This window comes from Choloepus didactylus, chromosome 2, assembly GCF_015220235.1.
Source record: "Choloepus didactylus isolate mChoDid1 chromosome 2, mChoDid1.pri, whole genome shotgun sequence".
Taxonomy (NCBI): domain Eukaryota; kingdom Metazoa; phylum Chordata; class Mammalia; order Pilosa; family Megalonychidae; genus Choloepus; species Choloepus didactylus.
The window spans coordinates 226,734,756-226,747,535 of record NC_051308.1 but is presented as its reverse complement, the minus strand read 5'-3'; the positions used below and the strand labels follow the sequence as shown (position 1 = coordinate 226,747,535).

At 36.7% G+C, this 12,780-nt stretch overlaps 1 protein-coding gene across 6 annotated transcripts in view; it reads right to left on the bottom strand.

Annotated features, from left to right (window-relative positions):
* HNRNPR (heterogeneous nuclear ribonucleoprotein R) overlaps positions 1-12,780 on the bottom strand; it is a 46,039-nt gene that overhangs the window by 12,325 nt on the left and 20,934 nt on the right. For all 6 annotated transcript variants that reach the window (XM_037828226.1, XM_037828225.1, XM_037828228.1 and 3 more), the window contains one exon: positions 1,666-1,842. In XM_037828226.1, the coding sequence (XP_037684154.1) occupies positions 1,666-1,842 (177 nt within the window). The remainder of the gene's footprint in view (positions 1-1,665; positions 1,843-12,780) is intronic.

The window sequence follows — 12,780 nt, the reverse complement described above, 5'->3', positions numbered from 1 at the left end:
CGAAAGACACCCCACAACCACCCCAAACTCAGGACAACTGATCTCAATCTTAAAAATTCAACAATTTAAGGCCAAACTGTCCCTGTCTCACGGACTCACCAAGTTTCCTCATGATTGCCATAACACAAACATGTTATTTTAAAAATTTCATTGAATGGTCTCTCATTTTAGTCTGGTTTTGTTTATTTTCACTGCTCCTCCATATATAAATTACTCAGTTATTTAATTTATTTTAAAAAATCACATTTCATATTTCAATTTTATCTATCTTAAAATTTATTTCAGGAGAATTTCAGAATAAGTATTCGAGACCGACCATCCAAGAGTCTTTGGAAATGAAACAAGATACAATCTAAAGGCAAAAGAACATATAAAAAGTAACAACTAGATTTAATCAATGCAAAACAAATTTGGAATTTCACATTCTACATAAAGCATAGAACTCAAATATATATAAAGTTTTAAAGTGCATATTAAACATGATATTTTCAAAATTATATGAAATGAAGGAATAAAAATGGGAGGGTAGGTGGAACTCTGTACTTTTGTGCATTTTTTTTTCTGTAAACCTAAAACTATTCTAACACTGAAGTTTTTGTTTTTTTTTTGTTTGTTTTCTCTTTTAATCACTATGGTGATGTTTCCCTGGTAAAATTTAGCTTAAGCTTTAATATTACTTATCTATCAATGGATAAAAGATGTGATCGAAAAAAAAAATCTCATATTGCCAAAAAAAGAAATAAAAGTTTGCAAACTTTTCAATATGAAATAGACTGTAAGGAAAAATCCATAATGAAAACTAAAATCTGAGTAAAGCCAGGAGCAGAACTAATTAAGAAGCTACTAATAAAACTAGAAGACTTAGTGAAAGAGATGGTCACTCACTCCAGGAGGACTAGAACTAGAGTGTCACTCCCCCTTAGACATCTGGCAAAAGAGTGACAAAGACAAAGACACTGTTATTTTAAGTTACTGAACTAGTACATCTTAATACAGTAGAAGAGACTATATACTTAATTTGCAGAACTCTGTTATTACAACTAAAATGAGCACAAAGGGTAAAAGGTCCTATTGAAAGGAAGTTACTCTAAGATGACTGGCTACAAAATACTAGAAGAAGAAGAAAGTGAACAAATAAGAGAACTCAAGGGCCTGGAAATAAAAAGTACTAAGAACAAAAATACACTTAGAAAATAAATAAATTGTACGATAAGGCTAAGACAAAAATAAAATAAAAGAAAAAATGAATTGTGCTCTAAAAGTCATCATCACCTACTTTTTATGTTCCCCAAAACCTATCCCAGCTTTCATACTTTTACTTAAGAATCCTACTCTGAATTTTAACAGCAGGAACTGACATACTTTTTTGTCTAAAACCAAAAGACAGAACTGCAGCAGCCAAAGTCTAACAAAACTTTTGATATTAATCAATCTAATGAATAATATCTTAGAATCATGGGAGAATTTCTAAATAAACATATTCTTGGGTATTTTTATTGCTTTTACTTCAATAATTCAAAAAATAAAGCAAAGATCACTCAGGCAATATAAAGATAGTCAGAATAAAAACTAAAGAAAATGAACCATTATTAACTGCAATCATTTTTGAACTGAGATTTATTTCCTCAAATGACTTGCTAGAGTGTGGATACATTTATCACATACCAGTTTAACAGCTTCCTGTGCAGCTTCCTTTCCACAGAAGGTGATAAATGCATACCCTCTGTTCTGACCAGACAGTGGATCCATCATAAGACGTAGATCCCAAATGGGACCGGCCTTCTCAAAAAGGGGCACCAACTCATCTTCATATAAATCTCTTGGTATCTTACCTACAAAGACCTGAAATAAAATTTCTTTATTAAAAATCTAACATAAACATTTGATTTTAGAGCCATAAGGCCTAACTCACAGGGAGAACAGGAAAAAAGGGGTAGAAAGATAATTAAGTATGTCTGGGAAAGGGGGACAATTTAATTAGCTGAGTCTCACAGTTGATTTGGGGGAGCTAACCCTAACTTTTACTGTAATGACTTTGGAGTTGAAAACATAGGACATTATTCTATATTGAAAAACAGAAACTGATTAATGTGTAAAATATGTACTAATGACTCATTAAATTCTGTGTTTTATATGTCTTTTCCTCATAAAAACAAAATACAGAGAACGTGTCTTCATGAAATTGTCTGCATTTTTCCAAAAACAATAATTAAATGAAAAGATTGAATAGCCGCCTCCAAGTTTTCTCAACTCTAAAACCTTTACCATTTAATCAGCAGCTCAATATTTTTCAGAAACTCCAGTGCACCAACTATTCCTCTTTCAGAATATGTTTTTAAAGTTTTTACTGCAGTAATAAATGCACAACTTGAATTTTCCCATTTTAACCATTTTCAAGCATTCAAATCAGTGGTACCAATTACATTCACAACCAGGATATTACGTTTTTTGTTAGGATAATATATTTTAAGGTATGAAAAAAAATTCTTCACCATTTGAAAAATTTATGCTCTGTCTTTAATTAAAAAATTATAAATAGGATAATTATAACATACAATAATGATAAATTACAATTAATCCAGCAGAAATCTCTCAAGTAAATTTATTTATCAGACTACAGTTTTCTTTGATATTGCACAAAGATGGCAACATTAAAAACAACCTTTTATAGTAAAACATTTGCAATCCATATAGAGTCTTAAAGAGTTAATTAATATTTACTTGACAGATGAATTTTCTAGTGAAATTCACTTTCATCAACACTGTACATTCCAAAAAAAATAACCTGAACCAAAGATAACTAACGAAGCAACATCAACCCCAAAGATGCCAAAATTAAGAATTGCCATCTTGAGACAATTCTTTCTAAAAAATCAGATTTACCTTTACTGCTGCCTAGTAACACTAGGTTTTACCTAAAGAGCCTCTAGCATGATTCCCACACAACTATTCCAATTCTTCTCTATTTTCTTCAAGTCCCCTCTTAAAGTTCCCAATTCTCATTCACAAAACCTCATTCTAAGGCAACTGCCTGAGAAAGTCAGAGTCATCGGTTTCCTCACATTCTTTCCTCTCAAGCCTTAAAAAGCTTCCTCAATATCCACCACATCATCTTCCCTTTTTACCTCAGAGAGATTTACCTCCTTTCCAAGGCTAACTCCTTAACCTTAATAAATAAGCTGATTCTTACCTCCTCCATGTGGAAATAACTGAAAACCTTTATTTCTTCAACTCCCTTTTTGTTCAATACATTCTTCCCTTCCCAATGGTTCCTTCCTGACTTCAAGCATGTCTAACACTCCCGTAACAAAACAAAGCACAGAAAAAAATCCCTCACTCTAGTTTATTACATATCTTTCCTTTCACTTAAACTTTCGAATGCACAGTCCATATCTGTTCTATTTCACTCATAAAGCTATTATTTTTACACATCTATTATATATACTTAGCACTGTGGAAGCTACAAGAAAGAATAAAACATCTAAGGCAAACAATTCCCCCTGCAGAAGCATCTTTCTAATAAACTCTCACTCTGAAAAGCACTTCACATCTATGCTCTCTTTAACTCCCTAAAATTGGCTACTTCCTTTAACTCTATTAAACGGTGTACCCAAATGTCACTAATGTACTTCTAATAACCAAATTCAAGTCTCAATTTTGCTCAAGCATGTTTTAATTCAAAAATATGAAATTATTCCCTCACTTTAAAAAATATCCACTAAATTCTTGTTTTTAAAAATAAATTTCCCAACGTAATAAAACAATTTATTTAATTTATAGTGCTGGATAATCTACATGTGAATTTTTTTTTTTAATTCAGTTTTATGGAAATATATTCACAAACCATACACTCATCCATGGTATACAATCAACTGTTCACAGTATGATCATATAGTTATGCGTTCATCACCACAATCTATTTCTGAACATTTTCCTTACATCAGAAAGAATCAGAATAAGAATAAAAAATAAAAGTGAAAAGAGAATACCCAAACCATCCCCCCATCCCACCCTATTTGTCATTTAGTTTTTACTCCCATTTTTCTACTGATTTTTTTTCAATCTTTTAACTTTGTTTATCAAAAAATTAAAAACAAACAGGCAAACAACAACCAAAAAAACCCAACATTCCAAACAAAGCAATGGATTAAGGAAAACAAATAACCTAAAATAATTACTTTGCTTCCAATATGTTCCTACCATACCCCAAGAAAATTAATAAACCATGTCCAAACAGAGGAGTAAGAAAAACAAATAATCTAAAATAACTACATTGCTTCCAACATGTTCCTACCATACCCCAAGAAAATTAACAACCCCTAAGAAAACAAAGGAATAAGAGAAAAAAAAACCTAAAATAACTCTATTGCTTCCAACATGATCTTACTATATCCAAGAAAGTTTACAAACCATAATCATTCCTGAGCATTCCCATAACATTGAGATTACCCTCCATAGTTTATCTGTTCTTATTAGATTATCATTCCCCCTCCACTAATTGGTATCTCTAGGTCCCCTACATTCTACAGTATAAAACACTGTACATTTTTCACAGAATTCACATTAGTGGTAACATACAATATCTCTCTTTTTGTGCCTGGCTTATTTTGCTCAGCATTATGTCTTTTTTTTTTTTTTTTTTTAATATTCATTTTATTGAGATATATTCATATACCACGCAGTCATACAAAACAAATCGTACTTTCGATTGTTCACAGTACCATTACATAGTTGTACATTCATCACCCAAATCAATCCCTGACACCTTCATTAGCACACACACAAAAATAACAAGAATAATAATTAGAGTGAAAAAGAGCAATTGAAGTAAAAAAGAACACTGGGTACCTTTGTCTGTTTGTTTCCTTCCCCTATTTTTCTACTCATCCATCCATAAACTAGACAAAGTGGAGTGTGGTCCTTATGGATTTCCCAATCCCCTTGTCACCCCTCATAAGCTACATTTTTATACAACTGTCTTCAAGATTCATGGGTTCTGGGTTGTAGTTTGATAGTTTCAGGTATCCACCACCAGCTACCCCAATTCTTTAGAACCTAAAAAGGGTTGTCTAAAGTGTGCATAAGAGTGCCCACCAGAGTGACCTCTCGGCTCCTTTTGGATTCTCTCTGCCACTGAAGCTTATTTCATTTCCTTTCACATCCCCCTTTTGGTCAAGAAGATGTTCTCCGTCCCACGATGCCAGGTCGACATTCCTCCCCGGGAGTCATATTCCACGTGGCCAGGGAGATTCACTCCCCTGGGTGTCTGATCCCACGTAGGGGGGAGGGCAGTGATTTCACCTTTCAAGTTGGCTTAGCTAGAGAGACAGGGCCACATCTGAGCAACAAAGAGGCATTCGGGAGGAGGCTCTTAGGCACAACCATAGGGAGGCCTAGCCTCTCCTTTGCAGCAACCGTCTTCCCAAGGGTAAAACCTGTGGTAGAGGGCTCAACCCATCAAACCACCAGTCCCCTATGTCTGTGGTCATGTTAGCAACCATGGAGGTGGGGTAGGCGAATACCCCTGCATTCTCCACAGGCTCCTCAAGGGGGTACTGCATCTTTTTTTTTTTTCCTTGTTTTTTTGTTTTTTTTTTAACTTTCCCTTCTTTTTTAAATCAACTGTATGAAAAAAAAGTTAAAAAGAAAACAAACATACAAGAAAAGAACATTTTAAAGAGACCATAACAAGGGAGTAAGAAAAAGACAACTAACCTAAAATAACTGCTTAACTTCCAACATGTTCCTACTTTACCCCAAGAAAGTTACCTAATATAGCAACATTTCTGTGAACTTGCTCCTACTATATCCATCAGAAATTAACAGACCATAGTCATTCCTGGGCATCCCCAGAACGTTAAATAGCTTATCTGTTCTTCTTGGATTATTGTTCCCCCTTCCTTAATTGCTCTCTATTGCTAGTTCCCCTACATTCTACATTATAAGCCATTTGTTTTATATTTTTCAAAGTTCACATTAGTGGTAGCATATAATATTTCTCTTTTTGTGCCTGGCTTATTTCGCTTAGCATTATGTCTTCAAGGTTCATCCATGTTGTCATATGTTTCACGAGATCGTTCCTTCTTACTGCCGCGTAGTATTCCATCGTGTGTATATACCACATTTTATATATCCACTCATCTGTTGAAGGACATTTGGGTTGTTTCCATCTTTTGGCAATTGTGAATAATGCTGCTATGAACATTGGCATGCAGATATCTGTTCGTGTCACTGCTTTCCGATCTTCCGGGTATATACCGAGAAGTACAATCGCTGGGTCGAATGGTAACTCTATATCTAGTTTTCTAAGGAACTGCCAGACTGACTTCCAGAGTGGCTGAACCATTATACAGTCCCACCAACAGTGAATAAGAGTTCCAATTTCTCCACATCCCCTCCAGCATTTGTAGTTTCCTGTTTGTTTAATGGCAGCCATTCTAACCGGTGTTAGATGGTATCTCATTGTGGTCTTAATTTGCATCTCTCTAATAGCTAGTGAAGCTGAACATTTTTTCATGTGTTTCTTGGCCATTTGTATTTCCTCTTCAGAGAACTGTCTTTTCATATCTTTTGCCCATTTTATAATTGGGCCGACTGTACTATTGTCATTGAGTTGTAGGATTTCTTTATATATGCAAGATATCAGTCTTTTGTCAGATACATGGTTTCCAAAAATTTTTTCCCATTGAGTTGGCTGCCTCTTTACCTTTTTGAGAAATTCCTTTGAGGTGCAGAAACTTCTAAGCTTGAGGAGTTCCCATTTATCTATTTTCTCTTTTGTTGCTTGTGCTTTGGGTGTAAAGTCTAGGAAGTGGCCGCCTAATACAAGGTCTTGAAGATGTTTTCCTACATTATCTTCTAGGAGTTTTATGGTACTTTCTTTTATATTGAGATCTTTGGTCCATTTTGAGTTAATTTTTGTGTAGGGGGTGAGGTAGGGGTCCTCTTTCATTCTTTTGGATATGGATATCCAACTCTCCCAGCCCCATTTGTTGAAAAGACCATTATGACTCAGTTCAGTGACTTTGGGGGCCTTATCAAAGATCAGTCGGCCATAGATCTGAGGGTCTATCTCCGAATTCTCAATTCAATTCCATTGATCTATATGTCTATCTTTGTGCCAGTACCATGCTGTTTTGGTAACTGTGGCTTTATAATAAGCTTCAAAGTCAGGGAGTGTAAGTCCTCCCACTTCGTTTTTCTTTTTTAGAGTGTCTTTAGCAATTCGAGGCATCTTCCCTTTCCAAATAAATTTGATAACTAGCTTTTCCAAGTCTGCAAAGTAGGTTGTTGGAATTTTGATTGGGATTGCATTGAATCTGTAGATGAGTTTGGGTAGAATTGACATCTTAATGACATTTAGTCTTCCTATCCATGAACATGGAATATTTTTCCATCTTTTAAGGTTCCCTTCTATTTCTTTTAGTAGAGTTATGTAGTTTTCTTTGTATAGGTCTTTTACATCTTTGGTTAAGTTTATTCCTAGGTACTTGATTTTTTTAGTTGCTATTGAAAATGGTATCTTTTTCTTGAGTGTCTCTTCAGTTTGTTCATTTCTAGCATATAGAAACATTACTGACTTATGTGCATTAACCTTGTATCCCGCTACTTTGCTAAATTTGTTTATTAGCTCTAGTAGCTGTATCGTCAATTTCTCAGGGTTTTCTAGATATAAGATCATATCATCTGCAAATAATGACAGTTTTACTTCTTCTTTTCCAATTTGGATGCCTTTTATTTCTTTGTCTTGCCGGATTGCCCTGGCTAGCACTTCCAGCACAATGTTGAATAACAGTGGTGACAGCGGGCATCCTTGTCTTGTTCCTGATCTTAGAGGGAAGGCTTTCAGTCTCTCTCCATTGAGTACTATGCTGGCTGTGGGTTTTTCATATATGCTCTTTATCATGTTGAGGAAGTTTCCTTCAATTCCTACCTTTTGAAGTGTTTTTATCAAAAAGGGATGTTGGATTTTGTCAAATGCTTTTTCAGCATCTATTGAGATGATCAATTGATTTTTCCCTTTTGACTTGTTAATGTGTTGTAATACATTGAATGATTTTCTTATGTTGAACCATCCTTGCATGCCTGGAATGAACCCCACTTGGTCATGGTGTATGATGTTTTTAATGTGTCTTTGGATTTGATTTGCAAGTATTTTGTTGAGGATTTTTTCATCTATATTCATTAGGGAGATTGGCCGGTAGTTTTCCTTTTTTGTAACATCTTTGCCTGGTTTTGGTATTAGATTGATGTTAGCTTCATAAAATGAGTTAGGTAGTGTTCCATTTTCTTCAATGTTTTGAAAGAGTTTGAGTAAGATTGGTGTCAGTTCTTTCTGGAAAGTTTGGTAGAATTCCCCTGTGAAGCCATCTGGCCCTGGGCATTTATTTGTGGGAAGATTTTTGATGACTGATTGGATCTCTTTGCTTGTGATGGGTTGGTTGAGGTCTTCTATTTCTTCTCTGGTCAGTCTAGGTTGTTCATATGTTTCCAGGAAATTGTCCATTTCCTCTACATTATCCAGTTTGTTGCCATACAGTTGTTCATAGTATCCTCTTATAATTTTTTTAATTTCTTCAGGATCTGCAGTTATGTCACCTTTTTCATTCATTATTTTGTTTATATGGGTCTTCTCTCTTTTTGATTTTGTCAGTCTAGCTAGGGGCTTGTCAATCTTGTTGATCTTCTCAAAGAACCAACTTTTGGTGATATTTATCCTCTCTATTGTTTTTTTGTTCTCTATGTCATTTATTTCTGCTTTAATCCTTGTGATTTCTTTTCTTCTACTTGGTTTAGGATTGGTTTGCTGTTCATTTTCTAGCTTCTTCAGTTGATCCATTAGTTCTTTGATTTTGGCTCTTTCTTCCTTTTTAATATATGCGTTTAGTGCTATAAATTTCCCCCTTAGCACTGCTTTTGCTGCATCCCATAGGTTTTGGTATGTTGTGTTCTCATTTTCATTTGTCTCTATATATTTAACAATTTCTCTTGCTATTTCTTCTTTAACCCACTGATTGTTTAGGAGTGTGTTGTTTAACCTCCAGGTATTTGTGAATTTTCTAAGTCTCTGATGGTTATTGACTTCTAATTGTATTCCATTGTGGTCAGAGAATGTGCTTTGAATAATTTCAATCTTTTTAAATTTATTGAGGCTTGTTTTATGTCCCAGCATATGATCTATTCTGGAGAAAGTTCCATGAGCACTAGAAAAGTATGTGTATCCTGGTGATTTGGGATGTAATGTCCTGTATATGTCTGTTAAATCTAATTCATTTATCAGATTGTTTAGGTTTTCAATTTCCTTATTGGTCTTCTGTCTGGTTGATCTATCTATAGGAGAGAGTGATGTGTTGAAGTCTCCCACAATTATTGTGGAAACATCAATTGCTTCCTTTAGTTTTGCCAGTGTTTCTCTCATGTATTTTGTGGCACCTTCGTTGGGTGCATAGACATTTACGATTGTTATTTCTTCTTGCTGAATTGCCCCTTTTATTAGTACGTAGTGGCCTTGTCTCTCAAAACATCCCTGCATTTGAAGTCTATTTTATCTGAGATTAATATTGCTACACCTGCTTTCTTTTGGCTGTAGCTTGCATGAAATATTTTTTTCCATCCTTTCACTTTCAGTTTCTTTGTGTCCCTGTGTCTAAGATGAGTCTCTTGTATGCAACATATTGATGGTTCATTTTTTTTGATCCATTCTGCGAATCTATATCTTTTAATTGGGGAGTTTAATCCATTTACATTCAACGTTATAACCGTGAAGGCATTTCTTGAATCAGCCATCTTATCCTTTGGTTTATGTTTGTCATATTTTTCCCCTCTGTCTATTAATATCCTTTATTGTACCCATACCGAATCTCTTTAGTACTGAACCTTTCTCCAAGTCTCTCTGTCCTTTCTTTGTTTCTCTGTCTGTAGGGCTCCCTTGAGTATCTCCAGTAGGGCAGGTCTCTTGTTAGCAAATTCTCTCAGCATTTGTTTGTCTGTGAAAAATTTAAGCTCTCCCTCAAATTTGAAGGAGAGCTTTGCTGGATAAAGTATTCTTGGCTGGAAATTTTTCTCACTCAGAATTTTAAATATATCGTGCCACTGCCTTCTCGCCTCCATGGTGGCTGCTGAGTAGTCACTACTTAGTCTTATGCTGTTTCCTTTGTATGTGGTGAATTGCTTTTCTCTTGCTGCTTTCAGAACTTGCTCCTTCTCTTCTGTGTTTGACAGTGTGATCAGTATATGTCTCGGAGTGGGTTTATTTGGATTTATTCTATTTGGAGTTCGCTGAGCATTTATGATTTGTGTATTTATGTTGTTTAGAAGATTTGGGAAGTTTTCCCCAACAATTTCTTTGAATACTCTTCCTAGACCTTTACCCTTTTCTTTCCCTTCTGGGACACCAATGAGTCTTATATTTGGACGTTTCATATTATGTATCATATCCCTGAGGTCCATTTCGATTTTTTCAATTTTTTTCCCCATTCTTTCTTTTATGCTTTCATTTTCCATTCTGTCATCTTCCAGGTCACTGATTCGTTGTTCAACTTCCTCTAGTCTTGTACTATGAGTGTCCAGAATCTTTTTAATTTGGTCAACAGTTTCTTTAATTCCCATAAAATCATCCATTTTTTTATTTAGTCTTGCAATGTCTTCTTTATGCTCTTCTAGGGTCTTCTTGATTTCCTTTATCTCCCATACTATGGTCTCATTGTTCATCTTTAGTTCTTTGAGTAGCTGCTCTAGGTGCTGTGTCTCTTCTGGTCTTTTGATTTGGGTGCTTGGGCTTGGGTTATCCATATCGTCTGGTTTTTTCATATGCTTTATAATTTTCTGTTGTTTTTGGCCTCTTGGCATTTTCTGAACTTGACAGGGTTCTTTTAGGATTTGTAGACCAATTGAAGTCCTTATCTCTAATTTATCAGATCTACAGCTTCGTGGAGTACACTTTCTCTAACTAACCAGCAGGTGGCGTCCACGAGCCACCTGTTCTCCACAAGCCAGTTCTCCCCTACTTAGCCTTTTTGGTGAGTGGGGGAGTGAGTCTTGTGGGGTCCAATTGGTGTACCATGCTTGCGTGTGTAGTTGGTGTTGCCTGCCCTGTATATGGGGCGTGTTTCTGGGCAGTCAGGGTGGGGGGGTGGCTCTAACAATCAAATCTCCCTGGTGATCCTAGAGTTTTAAAGCTGCTGCAATAGTCTAATCCTTCAGTTCAGTCCTGCCACAGTTTGTCTCTGCCACTGACCCACAAGTCCTTGGTATTGGCGTATGGCTCCTGAGACTTGCAAGTGGGCCCCTCTTCCAGGCCGTGCACCCCGGGTCCTCTGTTGAGGGATGACTGTGCTATGTCACAGGTGAGTGCCGTCCCCCCAGGGCAGTTCTGGGCTGCTGGGCTGTGTAGGGAGGCTCCCAGTCTGCTGAAATGATGGCTGAATGGGGCTTTGTTAATTCACACTGCTCTACCTTCCCAACTCTGGGACAATCAGCTGAGGTTGCAGGGAAGGCTAATGTCCACGCCCAGTTTTGTGGTGTGTGCCTGTTATTTGAAGCACTTCCGTCACACTGGGTTGTCTGGGGCAGTTCTGGGCTATGGGGCTGGCGATGGGCAGGAGTGTTTCCTGTCCACCAGGATGATGGCTGTGAGCGGACACCCCCCTTTTCTTGGGAAGTTGTGCTGTTTAGTGAATTTTCTCAGCCACTGGATTATTGCGTTTTGTCTCAGAGGTCTCCTAGTTCTGCTCTTGACTTGACCTGCCCAAATAGCAAGTCTTTGAAGCTTTCTGTATTGGGCTTCTTAGAGTAATTGTTTTAGAAAAAGAAAAAAGGATTAAAAAAAAAACAACAACAACAAAAAAACGGGCCCTCCTCAGAGATCTAATGGGTTATTGAAATGCTAAGAGACAAAGCAACCAGGGCCATTAAGGAAAGGTCCACAGGGCAGAGAGATCAGCTTTTCTTCGGGATTTGCATATGCGCCTCAGGGCCCTTCCCCTTTCTATGTTCACCAGAACTCCAAAAATCCTCCGCTTTTATTTTGGAGTTTTTCATGTTGTTTTTTTTCTATGCCTGTCTCCTCTCTGCTGGGCTGGCTGCTCTCAGATTCTCTGGTGTCTGGTCTCAGTGTATCTATGGTTGGAGTTTGAATCAGTAGAATGAGTTTCCGATAAGGGCAGCCACTGCAGTTCTGTCTTCTCCTTCCCGGAGCTGACAGCCCCTCCTCCCCCGTGACTGAGCCTGGCAGGGAGGGGCGCGGGACCCCTGGCCGCAAAAACTTACAGATTTCGCTGATCTCAGCAGTTCCACGTTTTCATGAGTGTTGTATGAAGTATGCCCAAAGTCAGATTGCTCTGTGGTGTCCAGTCCACGCAGTTCCTGGCTTTCTACCTACTTTCCTGGAGGAGTAACTAAAACATACAGCTCACCAGTCTGCCATCTTGCCCCGCCTCTCCTACATGTGAATTTAAGCAAACAAAAGATTCTCTGGAAATCCCATCAGTACTTTACATAACTGCCTGACTGATAAAGGGTTCCACACAGACAACACCCTGCTATGGTAAATTATGTTAAAAGAGCATTTCAAACTACTTAATTTAATCCTGCTCATTAAGAACCACTGTCTAGTTTTGTTAATTTTTTAAATTACTTCTTATTGAAAACTGCATGATTGCTTAATGTCCACCTTTATAGTAAAGAAGCAAACTAATAAAACAAGACATACTTCTGATGGCCATTATTAGGACAGTTTTAAAGTTGTTTTTATATACATTTTTGTCCCTTTTAACCATATGT